Source organism: Chinchilla lanigera, unplaced genomic scaffold, assembly GCF_000276665.1.
Source record: "Chinchilla lanigera isolate Chin_1 unplaced genomic scaffold, ChiLan1.0 scaffold00105, whole genome shotgun sequence".
Lineage (NCBI taxonomy): Eukaryota > Metazoa > Chordata > Mammalia > Rodentia > Chinchillidae > Chinchilla > Chinchilla lanigera.
Genome location: NW_004955506.1, coordinates 575,175 through 595,570, shown reverse-complemented (window position 1 = coordinate 595,570; position 20,396 = coordinate 575,175). Strand labels below are relative to the sequence as shown.

General features: G+C 48.6%; 1 protein-coding gene across 1 annotated transcript in view; it reads left to right on the top strand.

Annotated features, from left to right (window-relative positions):
* The window catches only part of Foxk2 (forkhead box K2), a gene marked incomplete at its 5' end in the record, with an annotated part of 46,736 nt that overhangs the window by 18,935 nt on the left and 7,405 nt on the right, over positions 1-20,396 (top strand). The window contains 7 exon segments of the mRNA XM_005407499.2: positions 5,099-5,293; positions 7,746-7,893; positions 10,426-10,572; positions 15,693-15,886; positions 16,519-16,694; positions 17,550-17,846; positions 18,470-18,679. Coding sequence (XP_005407556.2) covers positions 5,099-5,293; positions 7,746-7,893; positions 10,426-10,572; positions 15,693-15,886; positions 16,519-16,694; positions 17,550-17,846; positions 18,470-18,679 — 1,367 coding nt within the window.

Sequence of the window (20,396 nt, the reverse complement as noted above, 5' to 3'; positions counted from 1 at the left end):
TGTTACCTGCTGAGGTCCTTGGGGCTCGTTTGGGCACCTTCCCTTCCGCTGTGCAGTCTGGACTGGGAGGCTGGAGTTCCAAGGACTGGCTGGATGTCCTCTTGGGTGGCAAGGGACAGATACCTCACAGCATGTCCAGGATGGACCTGGCTTACCCCGTCACCTGTCTGTCCGGTGCTGGGTGCCAAGGCCGCCTACAGCTGTGAGCCAGCAGTGTGGAAGTGCATCCTCCCGATGGCAGCGTGTCACGCAGGGGTCTTTATACCTATTACTACACTGTCTTCACTGTGCTCAGTGGTCCTCACACAGTGGAAGGCTGTTGTTACACTGTGGCATTGGTGGCCTGAGAGTCAAATATCCTGTGTATGACAGGATTATTTTTTTTTGAAACAGCATCTCACTGTGTAGCCCAGGTTGGCCTTGAACCCTCGATGAGTCTCCTGCCTCAGCTTTGTGACTGCTGGGATTCTAAATATATGCCACAGCATCCAGCTATATGCTGCTTTTGTAAACAGCCATTTCCTCATACCAGTTCAGTATCTTTTCTTATTCTGAGATGAAATGTAGGGTTTTCTTTTCCATCTTTACCTGTTACATGACCCTTGTCGGGTGTCATAGGTGCATGTCCAAGCTCTTCGTGGAGAGCAGGTCAGCTGGTCCACTTCATGTCCTTGTGGCCAGGTGAGTATGGAGAAACAATCCTGTGTTTCCAGTGCGAGGGTTGTGATCAGGTGGGGTCCTTCTTAGCACCCGTCTTGGCCTCTGGCCACAGGCTCAGTCACAGGACTGCTGCTGTCCTCTGTTTTTCCCTCTGCTTTGGCACAGGCAGTGTATAAATGCGCGTCCGAGTTAGGGATATGTGCAGCAGAGTCCTCGCACCTGGAGGCTTGAACTGAGGCTTCCAGCAGTGGAGAAAGGGCAGTTGCTTATAGCAGCAGGTTGGCTCTTGCTTCCTGGGGACACACTATGCTGTGTAGAGGAGCAGGGTAAGGGTACTTTGTTCTGGTGAGTGTCACTGTGGAGCAGTGGGGTGAGTTTTCTGCCAGGAGACAAAGAGCCAAAGTGCAGAGTGTGGTTTTGGAACAAACCAGCAGACTGCTTAGGTCACAGCTTGGGCCCTGTTGATGGGATGATTTGTCTTGTTTTTGAATGCTGGTCCCAGGGATGGAAACCAGGGCCTCCTGCATGCCAGGCATGGGCACTGCCATGGAGTTACCCCCAGCTGTGGTGTGTGGCTGGAGACCTCTGTGGTCCTGACTACCAGGAGGTTCCTGTCTTGTTCCCCAGATCTCAGGCCACATTTCTGCCATTTCCCTGCTGGTGGCTGAGGCGTAGGTAGCCCCTGGAACAAGTTAGGAACCAGGAGTCAAAGTGGGGTGACATTTCTTTTGTGTCAAGTGTCCCACAGCACTGTCCTTGGAGTTTGCTGTGACTGAAAGCAGAGCTTCTCCAACAGTGGCGGTGGTGGTGGTGATGGCGTGGCTCTGGAGCACTGACCCTGCTGTGAGCTCTGAGAGGCCATTCCCTGCAAACAGAATCTTTCTGCTCTTCCCTGTGTCTTAACCCAACACAACCCCAGCCCCAGCCCTAGCCCCAGCCCGGCATGGGCCCAGCTCCTCCAACCTTACCTCAGACTTTGTGAGAATATGCACAGTTTTTTCTTTTCAAATTGCTTCAAAGAATTATAGAAACAGGGCAGAACATTTTCATTTCCCCAGATTTCCCAAATACTAATTTACCACATATATGCACCCTTCTCTGAAAGGCAACTACATGTCGCTTTTTTAGCCCAAATATTTCCATGTGTATTTTCTCAAAAACACTCTCTTTGTAACTGCAGCCCTGGTGTCCAGCATCCACTGCCTCCGCCCCAGCCTCCTCCAGCTTTGTTCACCTCAGAAGAAAACAAAACAGTGTTTTGAGTAGGCTCACGCATTGTGCTGACTTCTCCCATCTCTTCGATCTCCTTTAATTTGTCCCCTTTCTTCAGTCTTTCTCCCCCATAGTATTTCTGTTTTCAAAGAGCATGCATGCTGTTTTCAGCTCCTCTGTAGAGTATCCCTTGGAGTAGATTTGTCTAGTGTCGCCTCTTGTTTAAGTCATGTCTCTCTTTGTCAGGAGCCCTAGAAGTGTCTGTCCTCTCAGCACACTGAGGCTGGACTCTGATGTTGCTTTGCCATGGCAGTGACATTGGCTTTGGGCCAGCGCAAACCATATCTCTTTGGCGAAGCATTGCAAAGTTTCTGAAGTACTCTCGGCCTGAATGGCTGCAGAGCTTCCATCTGTCTGCCTTGGTGTAGACAGAGGAAATGGGTGCCAGAGGGTTGAGGGGAGCAGTCCTGTGCTGGGTCTGAGCCCAGGCAGGTGCAAGGCTGAGGGCAGCCTACATCATGACTTCGGAGTGGTCCTCCTTGGGGCCGGACCCTTTTGCTCCTGCACAGAGCTCTCAGGAGGACACTTGCACAGAGAATAGATGCACCTGCTGAGACTGTCAGGGGACTGCTGTGCTGGTGGGAATGAAGGTGGAAGTATGACGACTGAATTTAGGGATTGCCATGCGCTTTTTCCTATTCTTTGCATGTTCCCCCTGCCCCCGTGGTGAGACTGAGCCAGGGCACCCATCAGGGTGCACCCCCCGCCTTGTCTGCACCATTCTTGTGATGTGTCTGGAATCCTGTGATGTCCCACATGCAGGTCTATGGCCATTTCTACCCTCTTTCCTGTATAGAGGGCTCTGTCCCAGGCAGCTCTCCTTGGTGCTGTCCCTCCAGGGTCACCATTTGTGTGCTCATTTTGAAAATGTTGTATGTATGGGATACTAGTGTAGCTTTTGGGGCCTGGCCTTTTCCACTGTGCAGATGTGTTAAGGGCCGCGCTAGCTACACGCACAACCACTTTGTCTGTCTGCTCTCCTCCCGAAGCACATTTGAGTAGTTTCTGGCAGTGCTGTGAGGAGTAAGGTTGCTGGGCATGCTCAACAGTAGGCACAGAATGAGTGTTTTCTTTCTCTTTTTTTTATAAGACAGGCTCGCTATGCAGTGCAGGCTCTTCCTTTTGCCTCAGCCTCCTGAGTGCTGGGATTACAGGTGTGTGCCACCACGTTGAGCTGCGTGAGCATTTTCATTTCTCTGGGTAGATGCCAGTAGTACAGTTGTTTGGCTGGATAATTACCTGTATGTTTAAGTTTCTGCAAATCTGCCAACTGACTTGCAATGTGATTGCGCTGTTGTGCAATCCCAGCAGGACACAGGAGCCGTCTCCACTTCCTCATCAACACCTGGAACACTCGGCCTTCTCAGATTCACCTGTCCTCGCAGTGTTCAGTGATACTGCATTTGGGATGCAGGTGACAGGTCTCACTGTGTTACCCTGGTTGGTCTCTAACTGGTGGGCTCAAATGATGCTCTTGCCTCTGCCTCCCAAGTAGCTGGGATTTGAGTGTCGTTTGTGCCAACTGCTAGTGACGTGGGACATTCTTTTCTGTATACTTCCCACCTGCACTTTGTCTTCAGGCGAAGTGTCTGTTGTAATCTTTTCCTTCTTCTTATTGGCTTGTTTTATATTCTGACTTCGGGTGGCTCTTCCCACACATCCTCTAAGCGAGAATCCTTCACTGACATGTGATTTGGAACATTTTCTCCCAGAAAGTGACCAAGACAAGGTGGCTTTTTTGTCCTGTGTCTTAACTGGGTATCTGGCAGAGCAGCCATGCTGTTGGGGGGTGTGTGTTAGAGGCAGTGGCAGAACATACTGGCTATGGATGGCTGACTCCTGAACCCCTGAGTGATATGGCTGCCTGTGTGGGGTCGCTGGAAGAGAACCCTGGGTAGGCCATGCTTGCAACCCAGCACTAGTACAGCTGGAGACTCTGGGAGGGTATTGAGGCTTGGAAGGGTATTGGGGCTTTGGAGCCCAGGAAACTGAAGGCTGGAAGGGGGATTTTGAAACCAATCTGTGTGTGTGGAAGTCCAGGTCATGGGTCTGGAGAAACCACTGAAAGAGGAGCTAGAGGAGTGAGGTGGAACCCAATGGGGCAAGACCTGGGGGGGTATGGTATCTGGGACTGCCTCGTGCCTCACTCAAGAGGGGAAAGGAAGGGGACCTGATTGCTGCTGGTTCAGAGGCAGTGTGGGCCTGGTTCTGCTCATGCTCCCATGGCAGAGTACCACAGCCTGGGCAGTTGAGTAGAGGGAAATAAATTTGGCTCATGGTTCAGGAGAACGTGGCACCAACACCTGGCAAGTGGGTTGAGACCCAGAGGGTATATGAGTCTCTGGGTTTGTTTTGTTTTTGTGGTATTAATGATTGAACCTTAGCACTGAGCCATCACGTTCCCAGCCTTTTAAATCTATTAATGTTTTATTTTGAGACAAGATTTTGCTAAATTACCTAGGCTGGGCTCAAAGTTGTTTAGACTGGGCTAGAACTTGTGATCCTCTTGCCTCAGCTTCCCAGAGTGCTGGGATTACAGGCATGGCATCAACTAGGCTGGCAGTTTTGTTTTTATTTTCAGATGGGGTCTTGCTGTGTAGTTCAGGCTGTGCTTGAGCTTGTAATCTTTCTGCCTCAGCCTCCCAAAAGTTGGGATTATGGGCATGCGCCACCATGCCTGGCTGATTTGTTGTTATTCCATGAAGAAGGAATGTTTTCTTTATGGGGGGAAAAAAACCTAACACAAAATTGTCTGTGGCTTAGTGACCCAGGTATATTTATATACTTACTTTGAAAAGAATAATACATACCAAGTGCTATTCAAGTTTTTATTTTATTTGTTCATTTTCTTTTCCTAGTCTCACATGCTAGGTAAGCGCTGTATCTTTGAGCTGCCTCCTCAGTTCCAAGTTGTATTTTAAATCTACTATAAGACCTAAAACATATTTATGCATTTATCTTAAAAGGAGTAATAGAGATTAAATGGCACTTCACTGTTTTCCTAGTCATAAAAACCCTCCCTGTGACTTTGCTTATTAGCACTGTGTAGCTCTGGTGGACAAGCTTGGCAGTGGAGGTGGCGCGGCGTCCCCATCATTGCCTGTGGGATGCTCAGGGACTCCAACGGGATGCAGACAGGTGCTGACTGTGTGGTTTGTTTCTCCAGGTGCACATTCAGGTTTCCGAGCACAAACATCAAGATAACGTTCACAGCCCTGTCCAGTGAGAAGAGGGAGAAACAGGAGGCCCCCGAGTCCCCAGTGAAGCCTGTGCAGCCGCACATCTCCCCTCTGACCATCAACATTCCAGACACCATGGCCCACCTCATCAGTCCCCTCCCGTCCCCCACAGGCACCATCAGGTATGCACGGCCGTGGGGTAGTGCTCCCTCTGTGTCCAGCTGCTGTGGAGAGGGAGGTGTTATAGGTGCTTAAAATACCTCTTGAATTTGGGAGACTGCTGCCAACTGCTGTATCATGAAATGCAATTCCCACATGTTCCTTTTTTTTCTTTGCAGTACTGGGGATGGAACCCAGGGTTGCCTGCATGCTAGCCAGGTGCTGTACCACTGAGCTGCACCCCTGGCCCTTTTGTAAAAATTTTGAGGCAGGGTCTTGCTACATTGCCCAGGCTGGCCTTGAATTCATGATCCTCCTGCCTTGGCCTCCTGAGTAGCTGTAGTCACAGGTGTGCGCTACCACACCTGACTTGTTTATGGTTTTTAACTAAGGATCATTTTAGTGGAGTATAAATTGATGATTTATAAGATTGGTCTAAAGTCTGAGATAGGCTTTTAATTAGAATTTGGTACAGTTTCATATAAACTCCGAAAATGTATACTTTGGTTTGAACACACCGAAGTGACCAAGTCACATCACTGTTATTCAAGAAAGACCCTGTGACTCAGAAACAGAGGATGACAGCACCAAGCACAGCCATAAAGCCTGCCTGTGCAGGTGGAGCTGGGCCCTGGTGCAGTGTGGCAGAGTCAGAGAGGAGGACTCTGTGCCGGTCTGCACCTACCCAGGGCTTGAGCGTGAGTCAGGCCTGCTTGCTGTGGTCTGCTGGTCTCAAGTGTGCAGAGTAGCATGGGGCCTCCTATTGGGAGTATGCAGGTCAGACGCGGGGAGCAGGCACATTTCCTCTCTGCAGTCAGCGCTACGGTCCAGGCTGGGTGCAGCAGATGGCTGGCTGGCAGGAGGGCGCCCCTTGTCTGCCCAGTACTGCGTGTCTGTGTGGCCCACTGAGGAAGAAGGACACAGGGGAACTGAGACCGCATGGGGTTATACCTCGAAGTTGATGTCTTATTTTAAAAACCAGCATCAGTCATCAGCTTTCTGGAAATTAAGAGCATAAACAAGTAGAAACACATCTCATGTTAGATGGAAGACTTAGCAGTGTTAAGGTGTCAATACTAATCAAGCATTCTACAGATTCAGTGTCAGTTCCATCAAAATACCAGTGATGGGTTTTTTTGTTTGTTTGTTTGGGGTTTTTTTGTCTTTTTGAGACAGGGTCTCACTATGCAGTTCAGGCTGGCCCTGAGCTCACTTTGTAGCCTTAGGCTAGTCTCGAATTCACAGTGATCCTCCTGCCTCAGCCTCCTGAGTACTGGGATTACAGGTGTGTGCCACCATGTCTGGCCCCCAGTAATGTTTTTTTGCCAAAACAGAAAATGCATCCTGAAATTTATATGGAATCTCAAGAGATGCCAGAGTCAAAACAGTTTTTTCCCCTAGTTCTGGAAATTGAAGCCTGGGCTTCCTATATGCTAGGAAAGTGCTCTGCCACTGAGCTACACACTACTGAGTTCTTCTTAAATTTTAAACCTTTTTTTTTTTTTTGCTTTTTATGAGACAGGGTCTCACTCTGCATGTAATTCAGGCTGGTCTTAAATTCACTATGTAGACCAGACTAGTCTTCAACTCACAATGATCCTTCTGCATCATCCTTCCAGATGCTGGCCCTTTTTAAATTTTAAATCGAGACAGAGTCTCAGTAACTTGTCCAGGCAGGCTTGCATTTGTGATCCTCCTACCTTGGCCTCTCTAGTAGTTGGGATTATAGGCCTGTGCCACCAAGCCTAACACAGTATTTGTCTTTTTTCCCCCTAATGCCTCTGTCATTTACTGGTTTTCTAAATAACCTTATCTTGATATTCCATTTCAGTGGCTCATTTTTTAAATTGATGTATTAAGTCATATTGTGCTTGTCGCTGTGGTCAGGCCTGAGGTGCACAGTTAGACCTGATCATGTCCCTTCTGTGAGGAGAAGGTGCCTGTCTGCTCTCCAGGTGTGCCTCACAGCCTCAGCCATGGCCTCCTGGAGCACAGCCTGTGCACTGCCCTGCCTTCCAAGTGGACCTGCCCTGCCCTCCTCTGTCCCAGCTCCACAGTGGGGAGGGGTGGCAGGCCATGTGCTCTCTGTCCATGGACCCACTGCATGTCATTTGGACGTTTGGTAAGTTCTGGAGCCATCAGAACCTCAGTTTTCTCTTGGGGCCACTATCTGGAGAGGTTGTGTTATATGCAGTGATGTGTGTCGGGGCAGGGAGCCCTTTTCCGCCTTGCTTCACGGAAACGGGAGAGTCCTATTTTCCCCATTGCTGATGTTCTCTTTTCAGCATTTTTGTTTTGTTTTGTTTTTGTCTTTTTGAGACAGAGTTTCACTGTGCAGTTTAGGCTGACCTTGAACTCTCTTGGTAGCCCACACCTGGCTTGTTTCCTATTTTCCCTGACTCAGAGCCAGTTACTGAAGCATATATGGTGCACACTGGATAGTGGGCTACAGGTACAACTTTCTCTCTTCCACAGTGCTGCAAACTCCTGCCCATCCAGCCCCCGGGGAGCGGGGTCTTCAGGGTACAAAATGGGCCGCGTGATACCATCTGACCTCAGTTTAATGACTGACAACTCACAGCCAGAAAATGAAAAGGAAGCTTCAGGTGGAGACAGCCCAAAGGTAAATGGTCTGGCCTTACAGCCAGCCCCAGGGCCGTTTGCTGCCTGGTCCTCACACTGTCACCTGTGTGTCCAACAATAGCTCCAAGGGTTAAGGGTCACATGGCAGCGTGGGTGTGGCGTTGTCTCCAGGTCTCTGGGCAGTCAGTCTGGTGTGGGGGTGGGAAGTGCATTCCTGGAGTCACTCAGCACCTCGGTGGCTGGCATGGGTGTGGGGCACACGTCTGTCCCCTGCCATACCACTCCAGAGGTCACATGTGTGTGCACCCTTGGGGAAGGCACAGCCACCCCTTTTTTTGGACAGCAGTTGCTAACAATAACAGTGTGATTCTGCATGTTTTTATTCTTTGACCTAGTAAGCAATTTCTCTTGCTGGACTTTGAAGGAAATGGACAAAGTTTATGTGAAACAAAATTAAAAGCTGCCTAGGCTGGGGATATAGCTCAGCGGCACAAGCACCTGCCTGGCAAGTGCAAGGTCCTGAGTTTGATTCCTGGTACCCAAAAAAGAAAACAAAACAAAAACCAAAAAAAAAGTGACCTAAATGCCCCAGAAGGAACAATGACTTAAGATACAGTGGCCCAGGAAGGCATGTGTGAAATGTTTTCTGATGGAAAGTGTAATGCTAAGTAAAGAAAAACTATAACCCTCAATTACTTTCGCAAACTTGGATGTACTCTGCCTTGGAAGGCCCTGGCCTGTGGGAATGGGTGGTCCTTGTGTGCCCAGAGCAGCCTCTGCTTTCTGCTCGCTTTACAGCATTTGTTCAGCCAATGTGGGTATATTGTGAGCCTTTCTGTGCTTTTAGAAATGCGTGGAAGCACAGCAGCAGGATAGGCACAGTGATGGAGGTCTGCAGCTTGGCCACTTCGCAGCTGTGGGTCTTCACCATGCCTTGTGTTGGGCATTGGGCTAGGGGAGTGGATCTTATGGATGCTGGGATCCCAGCGGTTAAGTTTTTCTGTTTGGTGGATGACAGCAAATCTTATGGATGCTGGGATCCCAGCGGTTAAGTTTTTCTGTTTGGTGGATGACAGCAAATCTTATGGATGCTGGGATCCCAGCGGTTAAGTTTTTCTGTTTGGTGGATGACAGCAAGCAAACCAGTGCCTACCACCAGCTTCCAGGACAAAGCTCAGGCCCTGCCTATCCTGGACATCCTGGCCTCAGCTGACTCTCAATAGCCCTTTTCTCCCCTGTTCTCTTAGTCCATTTGCACTTATCCTTGAATATTGTCTCTAGTCATTTGGTTTAAAACTTCATATAAATAGTATCTTGACTGTATTTCATTGCGAGTTATTTTTTTGTCATTCACATTTATGTGCTGGTATATGCATGTTCCCAGAAGCTCACACAGGACTGGGAGTTCTCTCCAGCAGCTTACGCTGCTGCGTCTGGGTTTTGATTTTGTTTTGCAAGGTGTTGGGGTTTGAACTCAAGACCTCCTGCATGCTTGGCAAGTGCTAACCCCCACCACCCCCACCCTTTTATGAAATGGAGTCTCACTCAGTTGCTCATCTTGGCCCTGAACTTGTGATACTCTTGCTTCAGCCTCCCAAGTAGCTGGGGTTACAAACGTGTGCCACCGTACCCCATGCATGTAGGATTATGGGTTGTCACAGTGAGCTACCAAAGACTGTGAACGAGCCATGACCATGGCTGCTAACATCTGTGCAGGATGCCACACATCCCAAATTGGACCCCCTTTCTGACTCCTTCACACTCACAGTGTGTGATGTGTCCTGTGTGGAATCCCCTGGGACAAGCCTTTGGGCAGCTCTGCCCTCAGCACTCCTGGTGCCTCCTGCTGCACATGAGGACCCCCAGCATTGGGGCCTGGAGATCTGGGGTCTGGCTGTCCCTTCTGCTTCTCATACGCCTGGCCAGCTGGCTTCCCTGTCACTGTGGGGTCAGAGTTCCAGAGCCTATGGTGGCTTCCTGTGTGTTGCACTGAACTCCACTAAGTTGAGGCAGCTTGCTTAGTTGTGCTTTTGGTATGTCATTTTCAATCTTCTTTTATACTCTCCAGTGTCCCCCCCCTTTTTGCATTTATTTAAAACTTTAGCATATAATATAAACGTTTATTTCTTTTAAAGATTATAAAACCTGTTCTGTGACAGGAATATAAGTGATATTGTTCCGGTATTATTCATGGATCTATCAGGAAAGCTTGGATTACACGTGAATAATATGATTTGCAGTCATGAAATGCTTGTAAAGTATCAAATATCACTGAATACTGTTAATTATTTTACTTTTTTTTTTTTTTTTTTGGTTTTTTTCCAGCACCGGGAATCGAACTCACGACTGCACTGTGCTGCTGAGCTAAATCCCCAGCCCCTGTTAATTGTTTTACTAAAGAGTCCACTCTGGGAGGTTTGCAAATCACTTCCCCATTTGTTTCCTCCAAGTTTTCCAAATTGTATTAATTTTATACTAAGAAAAACTAAGCATTGTTAGAGGAACATTTAAAATAATCCTAAATTTTAGCTGAAAAAATGTTAACGTCTGTACTTTTTCTTTTTAAATATAGGATGATTCAAAGCCACCTTATTCCTATGCACAATTAATAGTACAAGCAATTACAATGGCTCCTGATAAACAGCTCACCCTAAATGGAATTTATACCCACATCACTAAAAACTATCCCTACTATAGGACTGCGGACAAGGGCTGGCAGGTAAATCCATTTCAGTTTATTAAACATTTCTGTGTTGTGTCTTATAGACAGTGGTTGATACTCAGAGGAGATTAAGGTGGTGCTTTATGTAATTCAGATGCAGGTTAACAAATAGAGTGAGAGGAGTGAGACTTTGTCTTGCTGGGAGCGAGCACTCAGGGCTCGATGCAGAGTGCTGGGAGAGAAAGCAAGCTCCTGTGGAAGAACCTGTGTCTCCATGGGTTGCGTGAAGCATGAGTTGTTTGGGATGTTTCTCTCTGTCCACTACAGTTTATTCCGTGTATCTGAAACGTGGGAAGATTTAAAGATCTAGACCAAGGATGGTGAACCTCTTAGAGTCCGAGTGCCAAACTGGAACCCCAGACCTACTTATTTATGGCAGAGTACCAACACTGCAGCAAAACTTGAACTCAGGGTCTTAGTTTAGAAAAAGCAACTCATACATTAACATCTTTTGGCTTAAAAATGACCATGCTGTGTGCCAGAGGCTCCCCTTGCTGGGCTAGCCTGCCCTTTTCCTGGGCATCCTCTGCCCTCCCGTGCACTGCTGCTGAGACCCAGAGGCTGTGGTGCCTGCACAGCTGGGGTGCCTCCTAAGGATTTGTCCAGCGAGGGCCGCAGGAGCCCCACGCAGCAGCACTTAATTCTTTTATTTACCCTTCCCTTTTACCCCACGAAGTCCCAGAAGTTACACCAATAGGTTTTAAGCCTTTACATTATGTAGGATTTTTGTGTGTGTGTCTGACTACTGAATATATAGTACAATCTTGCTAATTGAGACAATTAGGGAAAGGATAGGTTTGGAATATAGAATATTAAAAACATGCCAGGCGTGATGGCACACACCTGCAATTCCAGCACTTGAGAGGCTGAGGCAAGAGAATTGACTCAAGTTTGAGGCCAGCCTGGCCTACATATAGTGAGTTCAAGGCCAGAGACCCTGTCTCAAAAAAAAAAAGACAAGATAAAAGAGAAAAGCAATGTCTGCTTGTGATGTTTTTTCACTAAGTAACCAGGAATGACTTGAGAATTTCTTTGAGGCTTTGTTTTGATGAGTACATGATTCTTTTAAACAGTGTGCTGCCGAATCATAACCCTATAATTTAGCAGTGAGGGTGTGGAGGGGGAGGGGTTACTTTTGTATTTATTGAAAGGAAAAAACTCCTTATAGGTGCAACTATATAAACATGTTATAAACCAAGTGTAAATAGTCTCCCGACAAAATCCTCTGTATTCCCGCATAGGATGCAGGGTCCGACTGTGGAAGGCTCGGAGTCACACGACTGCCCCTCCGTACTGTGTTTGCCACCATCTCACACTGGCATTGTCTTCCTCTTAGGGGATCTTACTGCAGTGCAGAGTAAATTCTAGCCGTGTACACCATATTTTATCTGTAAGAGTGAGGTTGTGTTTAAAACAAAAAATAAAACAGAACAGAACAAAAATAAGATTATTTTAAAGAACAGAATTTATATGCATGCTCTGGAGACTGTGGCTCCCTATCAAGGGGGAGCTCCCCAAGGAACACGGTCACTTTGTGGGCCTGTGAGAGTCCCTGAGGATGCAGCCTTTCATATGCAGAATTCTGATGATCCAAATACCAGTTCCCCAGGGTTTTGTAGGAATGTGTGTTTCTGAAAAGGCCTGGTAGACTTCTGTGTGTCTGGTGTTTCCATGTATTTTTCTAACATGTATCAGTGGAGAATTTCTGAGCACCACCAGGTTTTCCTGGTGATTCCTACCGTGGAATAGTTCTCTTGGGGCCTGAGTCAAGAACAACTGGGGCCAGGAAGTGAGCTCCCAATCCCAGGCCACCTGAGCCTGAGTTTCTTGTGCAGGACCCTGGATAAGGTGTGCAGAGGCCTTCTGGCCAGTAGACGTAACTTGACAGCCCACTGAGCAGAGTTACGACCGCTGCTGTGGAGTGATTGCCCTCTTAACAGATTGCGATGACACTTTTTTTTTAAAGAAATGATTTTTTTGCCTTTGTAATTGCATAGTTAGCTTTATCCCAGCATCTATGTGTGAGCTACATCCCCAGCCAATTTTTAAATTTATTTTCAAATTTTGAGACAGGGCAGACTTCAATTTGTAATCTTCCTGCCTCAGCCTCCCAGAGTACTAGGATTACAGATGTGTCCCACTATGTCTGGTTCAACCTTCGTTTTTATTGGAGCAATTTATTTTTTTGTCTAGATCAAATCCTGTACATCTCTTGCCCAAACGAGATTGTTTCTAGGACATTTTGTTGGCTCCAGCTAATGTAATAGGAGAGAGACTAACTTGCTGTCAGCCCCTGTAGTTCACAGACTTGAATTTTTCATTTCTTTCTGTCCCTCAGGTGTGTGCTTGGCTTTGGAGTAGTGGCCCTCAGGCCCTTAGGTGTACTTTCTCTGCCCTCAGCACTCCAAGCTGCCCTGCCCAAAGCAATTGCCTTCAGTCTCTTCCTCCCCCAGCTTATGCCAAAAAACCTTTCACTTTGTAGCCTCTGTCATTGTCTCTGTCTGCCTGCCTTGCTGCTTGAACTTGTGGTCTTGCCTCGCGAGTAGCAGGGATTATAGGCGTATACCGGAACATCTGGTTATGTGCTGTTTATTTGCAGAAAAGCACAGAAATGGTGAGCAGTGGAGCCCTTTTAAGAGGTGGATCTGTAGCTGTGTTCCACTCTTTGTGCAGGACATGGGGCTGCGCCCTCTGCTTTTCTGAGCCCAGGCCGGTCCCCTGGTCCCTGTGCTCACAGTAGTCCCCATGAGGGATCTGTCCTCTCAAGCCTTTGGCAGCATCCACGACTGCCTCTTGCATTTAGTTTTAGTATTTTACAGGATCTGCCTGTGACTCAGAGTGGGCACCTGTTGAGTAGCAGGTGCGGAGCTCACAAATGGGTCTTATGAATGGGTTTTGGATAGCATCCCGTTAGGAGCAGCTCTGGCCCAAGAGGGTTTGCTCAGTGCTACACAGGTCTTCTCCTCATCAAGCCTAACAACGTCCTTTTCCTAACAACGTACTTTTCAGTGTGTACTGATTTCTAGAATACTGGAGTCAGCACCTGTGGTTTTAATACACTTCGGAACAGAATACCTTAACCCTGCACAGGCCTTAAATGACCTTAAATGACCTTGAGTACTGTTTCTGTTTGGGTCTACAGTAAATGTCTCATCACTTCCTCTTATTTTCTGGACTCTCATTGGCTAGAAAATTGCAGGTGACCACTTGCCCAAGGTTGGTTGAAGGGTGTGACTGGAGAGGTCACCTGTTAGCTAGTGTGAGGCAGCTGCAGGCAGCTTCCTCTTCTAGAACTGCAGAAGACGAAGCAGCTCCCTGATTCTGAGAACTTCCTGTGTGATACTGTAGCAGAGGGGCAACCCTGTGGCTCATGATCCTGTTCTTTTCTCCCAGGATAGGTAGCCCAGTTCCCTGGAATGACATTTCCTTTTTCTGCAGTCCCTTTATCCTTACCATGTTTTTCTGCCTGATAACATGCAAATTAAATTACTCTACATGGGTTGGCCCCAGGGTGGTCTACTTTGGGGGCACCTGGGCAGCACTGTTGATGGCAGTGTGGGGCTTGGGCCTCCCAAGACACAGGTTTGGCCACCATCCTGTCCCGTGCAGGCTGGGCACCTTACCCAGAGTGCATGGATCCAGTGTGTTTTTGTTCCAGTTTCCAGTATTTTCATAGTTTAGAATCTTTGCTTATACATAACGATATCTCAGGGAGCCAAGTTTAAACCAGAACCCACTGACATTCCACACATGCCCTGTCCACACAGCCAAAAGGTAGTTTCCTATGGTGCAACACTCTCCTTGCACCAGTTTTGTGACCACAGTTTGGCCCCAGATCCCCTGTGGAATTTCACTTGTGCTGTCATCGAGGCACTCACAGTTTCAGATTTTGGAGTCAGGTTAGGAACATTTTAGTCTAGAGGGTCTGCGTTAGCATGGTCTGAGGAGTACATCTCCTCTTCGGACATGACACTGGCAAAGCTCACTGTCCCTGTCTGTTCTGGGCACTAGGAAGAGTCACATCTGTTTTCTGGAGGAGCTGAAGGAAAGATCGGTTGGTCTTCTGGTCCACTTGGTGGGACAGGGTCTGTGCAGGTGCCTTTGGTTATTGAAATACTCTTAATTTCCACAAATATGTGCACTTAAAGAATTGTGTGAAGCAGACATACAAGCCTTCCCTTCAAGCTGCTGGAGGTGAACCTCTGGGCTGCAGAGTCTGAGGACTTTACCATGGCCCATTATACCAAACCATCCCTGGGAACATTGTAAATCATATTTGGTGTGTGCTTGTTTTCTTAGCTGCCACTGAGAATTGAGAATTGCAGGCTGTGGCTAACAGATCTGTTAAGGGGAAATTAAAAACAATTTTTAGGTAGCAGCAAATTTCATTTTGAGTTACTACCACTTTGAGACTTTGTAATTTTAAAATTCACCCTTAACTGTAAAAGCAGTAAATGTTGGTGTTAATCTGTAACTTTTAACCAGTTTTGGCCTCGATGGTATAGCCTGAGTCAGGGAGTTTTTGGGGGGCAGTTTTTCTCAGCTCCTTGCCAAACGTGAAGCTAGGAGTTAAGAGAGATTTTCCTTATGTGCCTTATGCAGTTATTGGGGTTTAAAAACTTATTTGGACATTGTCAACACAGAGCAATGTAGCTCTTCCTGGAAGGTGGCATCAGTATTGTTGGCATTTGCCGGTTTACCAAATGCTTCAGACTGCAGTAAATTAATTTATCTGAAATGGCGCAGCGGAGTCTACAGCCTGTTTCCCTGCAAAATGCACCATACCTGAAAGGAGAAGCTCATGCCAGTTTTGTGCAGAGCTGGTGGCAAGGTCCTGGCTGTCCCCAGAGCCTCAGTTCTTGTGTGGGGAGGTGGGAGTTGGATCCCTCACCCTCCCAACGCCCGACTCCTGGCTTGGGCCACCAGCCGCTTGACTCCCTGAGGAACTGTGTCCTTCGCACTGGAGACCGCGTGGGGAAAGGCCAGGTCCTGCTTGCAGCCTCTGAGCTCCACAATGGGCTTTCGGAGTTCAACATTGAGGTTTCTGCTTCGCGGGGCAGTTTTGTTTTCTCAGCAAAGAATTATATGAATTCTACATATTTTTTTATGTTTCATAGAATTCAATTCGCCACAATCTCTCTCTGAATCGTTATTTCATCAAAGTACCACGTTCACAGGAAGAACCAGGCAAAGGCTCCTTCTGGAGGATAGACCCTGCCTCTGAGAGCAAATTGATAGAGCAGGCTTTTAGGAAAAGACGGCCTAGGGGCGTGCCTTGCTTTAGAACCCCTCTGGGACCGCTCTCTTCTAGGTAAGGACAAAAGGAGCCACAGGCCCTCAACTTGGTCAGTAAATGCACCTTCCATGTGTGGTAAAGTTTCCTTCTGCAAATGAGGGAGCCGCCAGATGTGTGTGGTTGATTGTTGGGATTGGGATTTGGAAAATGTTGGATGCTTCCCTTGTGCTTTGTTCCTAGTGGCCCGAGACCTTTGAGATGGTAAGGTTTCCTTACCCTCCCCAGAACTCCCGTAATCAGATCTGCTTCCTCTGGTCGGCCACTTAATGCAGCCGTGTGAAGGCCTCTTTGCTTTACATGGGAGTAGTTCTTCAAAGCTGGCTTTTACCTGCTTAAACTCAAGATTGTTAATTTGCCTTAGTCTAAAGTCACACCTTTTTAGCTTCACTACCTCGTTTTTAACCAAAAAAAGGGTAAGCATGAGCCTTAAGCCCCTGTGAGCTAGCCTACACCCCACCCCTCCATCGGACTGCTCAGGACCTGCTCAGATGGCAGTGAGCCCCACCCTGGGTGCACAGCCTCTGCCACAGTGACATGCAGGGAGGTGGCTCGAGGCTGCAGGCCGCCCCTTTGCAGAGTGAGCATGCACAGCAGCAAGCCCTCTCCGATGTCTCACTGAAAACCGCGTTCTTCTCTTGGTGACACAGGAGTGCCCCTGCCTCTCCCAACCACGCAGGCGTGCTCTCTGCTCACTCCAGTGGCGCCCAGACCCCCGAGAGCCTGTCACGGGAAGGCTCTCCGGCCCCTCTGGAGCCTGAGCCCAGCGCCTCCCAGCCCAAACTCGCTGTCATCCAGGAGGCCCGGTTTGCCCAGAGTGCGCCAGGTGAGCACTGCTGGTGAGGGTGGGTGGGTGGGGCTGCCCAGAGGCCCTGTACCCCACACTTTCCACTTAGGTACGCTGTGGGTTAGGAAAGCCAATAGCATTGTCAGGGTTTTAAAATGCCAGTGAATGTTTTTTAGATAACACTGGATACAGATGCCAAAGTAATGTAGAATTCATCTGCTTCTCGGTTAGTTGCTTCACTGTTCAAAAAGTCGTGTAAATGACCCCATCCTCCCAGAAAATTCACAAATGACAAAAACTAGACACTCATTGGAAGCAGAATGACTAGGTGAACACGTCACAGTTTACTTACAAGTCATAATTAGAATGAAAGTGTGTGTCCTGGAGAAATAAAGAAATATGTAGTGCAAAAATGTGCCCAGACTAATGCCGTGCTGTGGCTGGGATCCCTGCTTTGCTGGCCCCGGGGGCACCCGCACCCTCCCAGCCCCATCTCCCGCCTCTGTTGTGTTCCTTCAGTCTGAGGCCCTGGCCAGAAGGGCCAGGGACTTCATGACAGCCTGGAGTCAAGATGGGAGCACTCTGCATCATTCCTTGTTGTGAGGATGTTGGTCCCAGCTATGCCTGGCCATCTCGGGATGGCTTCCTCTCTGTGGAGTAGGGTCGTTTTCGTGGAAGAAGTGTCAGAAATCCAAACAGAGCAGAGCTTGCATTTTTAACAATTAGATGTAGGAATTAAACATCCCTATTAAGATACTACAAGTTTCTTACACGGTGAAATGGGCCATATTGCATATTTTAAATTAGAACATACATGTTAGCCAGTGCTCAGTGTATAGACTTTGTTCCCATGAAGGACATGTGAGCCCAGCATGCTCCTGTCTCTCTCCACAGGGTCGCCTCTTTCTAGTCAGCCCGTCTTAATCACTGTGCAGCGGCAGCTACCCCCGGCCATGAAGCCCGTCACCTACACTGTTGCCACCCCTGTGACCACCGCCACCTCCCAGCCACCTGTTGTGCAGACGGTCCACGTTGTCCACCAGATACCAGCTGTGTCCGTAACCAGTGTGGCTGGACTGGCCCCAGCAAACACATACACAGTTGCTGGACAAGCCGTGGTCACTCAGGCAGCAGTGCTGGCCCCTTCTAAGGCAGAGCCACATGAGAATGGAGAGCACAGAGAGGTCAAAGGTGAGCATGGGAGGACAGGATGGGGCTGTGGATGGGGACAGAGCAGCACAGAGCTGGCACCTGGTAGAAGAAAGGCCACAGGATGCTTCTTTCTAACCCTATTCTGTGAATTGACTTGCTTTTAAAGACATTTTTTTGTTTGTTTTTGGGTTTGTGGGGGGGCACCGGGAATTGAACTCATGACCTTGGCCTTGCCAGGCAAGCACTTACGCCACTGAGCTATATCCCCAGCCCATTAAAGACATTTTATAACAAGTCTAGAGCCATCTGATTTTTTATTTTGTCTTTTTGAGACAGGGTTTCATTCTGCAGTTCAGGGTGGCCTTGAATTCACTTTGTAGCCCAGGCTGACCTCAAGCTCGAAGCAATCCTCCTGCCTCAGCCTCCAGAGTGCTGGGATTATAGGCGTGTGCCACCATACCAAGCCTAGACCCATCTGATTTTTGTTTTCTTTTCGGGGGGAGTGGTACTCAAATTGAACTGAGGACTTTGCACTTGCCAGGCAGGCACTTGTACCGGTGAGCTACATCCCTGATGAGCCATCTGATTTCTACAGTTTAGATTGGTGAGATTTTTATCAGCTTTCCCAAAATACTAGTTGGTGCCATCTCTTTTCATTTCAGTGAAAGTAGAACCTGTTCCTGCAATTAGCCACGCCACGCTGGGCACCACCAGCCGGGTGATTCAGACGTCCCAGGCCACCCCTGTCCAGACGGTCACCATAGTACAACAGGCACCTCTCGGCCAACACCAGCTTCCAATCAAAACTGTCACACAGAATGGGACTCATGTGGTGCCGGTCCCCACTGCCGTACACGGCCAGGTGAACAACGGTAAGCAGTGCCGTCTGGGCAGTGCCATCATGGCCTTCCTGGGAACAGGTCCTGTGCTACTCGCAAGCAGGTGCCTGCTGTGCTCCAGTTCTGACTCAGCTCTGATGTTCTGTGGAAGTGCTCGTGCTTCTAAGCTGTAGCAAATGCAGTCACATAGGAACTAGCAGCTCCTAGGGAAGTGGCTGCTGTGGGACTCCAGCTGGGGGCCCTCTGTAGATGCCCATGTACAGCATAGGAGTGGCCTGAAATCATCGGGTACATGGTTCTCCCTGTGGGGTGCACTACCAAGAGTTCCTGACAGTGCAGGGAGAAAGGGTGCTTTCCTGTGCTCCTTGATCCAAACACCTTTTGGAGACGCATGAACAGAAGAAACGCTGCCAGTATTCTCCAGAGACCTGTGGAGGTGTCAGAACCCTAGCCTTGGGCGTGCCTGGTGGAGCTTGCTGGGGAGCCCTGGCTGTCATTGAGCCTAGCCACAAGTGCAGGGTCCCCAGGCTTATGCTGTACAGGCATGTCAGGTTTTAGGGTGGCTTCATGGCAGAGCACTTGCCTGTGTGAGGCCACTGGGTCGGACCCCAGCACTGCACTTGAAATCAAAGGCATTTACACTTCTGAGAGTGCCGGCTGCGTTGTGTGGTACCACAGCTGCCCATGCTAGTGCCTGCCAGGCTGCAGCGTAGTCAGAAGCTTCCAGCCTCAGCAGGCCCGCTGAGGCCACAGGTCAGAATGCTTGACACTGGTCAGAATCTTGTGAGTGTGAACTGACAGAGACAGCAACCTCTGTGTTTAACCTCACCACCGCTCCTCCCCAGGTGTAATGGAGCCTTTGCAGGGGAAGCGGACAGCCTGAGTGTTTAGGCCATGGCCCACTTGCCCCTGTCTCTGGCACATTGCAGGACTCCCAGTGCACTGCTGTTGGGAATGTCCACATCATGAAGCCCTGTGTCCATCAGTTTCTAGAGCTGCTCAGGCCTGGTGCCTGCTCCTGAGCAGCTCCAAGGTTATGCACAGCCTAAAGTGACCTGGGGACTCTGCTGCCTGCTCCATGACAGGCACACTGGAGATGCCCAGATGTGGAGTGTGTCTGGTGCAGAAGGCCCCAGAACCCAGTAAGCCAGCTCCCCCATGTGTGTGGATCCGGCGGGGCCAGCAGCAACAGGGTGTTGTTTTTCATGTACATGGCACCTGCCAGCTCACTCGATCAGCTCCAGTCTTGCGTGTCGCCCTCAGGTGCTTCTGCACTGTGGCCTTCACATGTTAGATTTGTAAAGGTTTCTGTTACAAATGAAAGCAAGAGATTTAACTTTTCACTGTGGATGTTGAAAATAAAAGTCTGGCCACGCACCTTGGATGTGGCGCAGCCTGATGCCCACTGACTGCCTGATAAACACAGACGGGAACACGGCACCCAGGCTGTCTCTTCTGTGTCTGTTCCTGAGGCCTCAGCAGTGTTTACTAACCCTGGCTCTTCACTGACAAAAGAGACAGAATGGTAAAAGACTTGATTGCTTTATCATTACTACAGAAATGAGCAAAGCCGAAAGCACAATTCTCTCTAAGCAAACTTTTTTTTTTTTTTTTGGTACTAGGAATTGAACTCACGACCTCCTGCTTGCCAGGTAGATGCTGTGCCACTGAGCTATATCCCCAGCCTGCAAAAACTTTTTGAGAAAAAAATTACGTTTACAAATTTTTCTATTCTTAGCATAAATTTTAA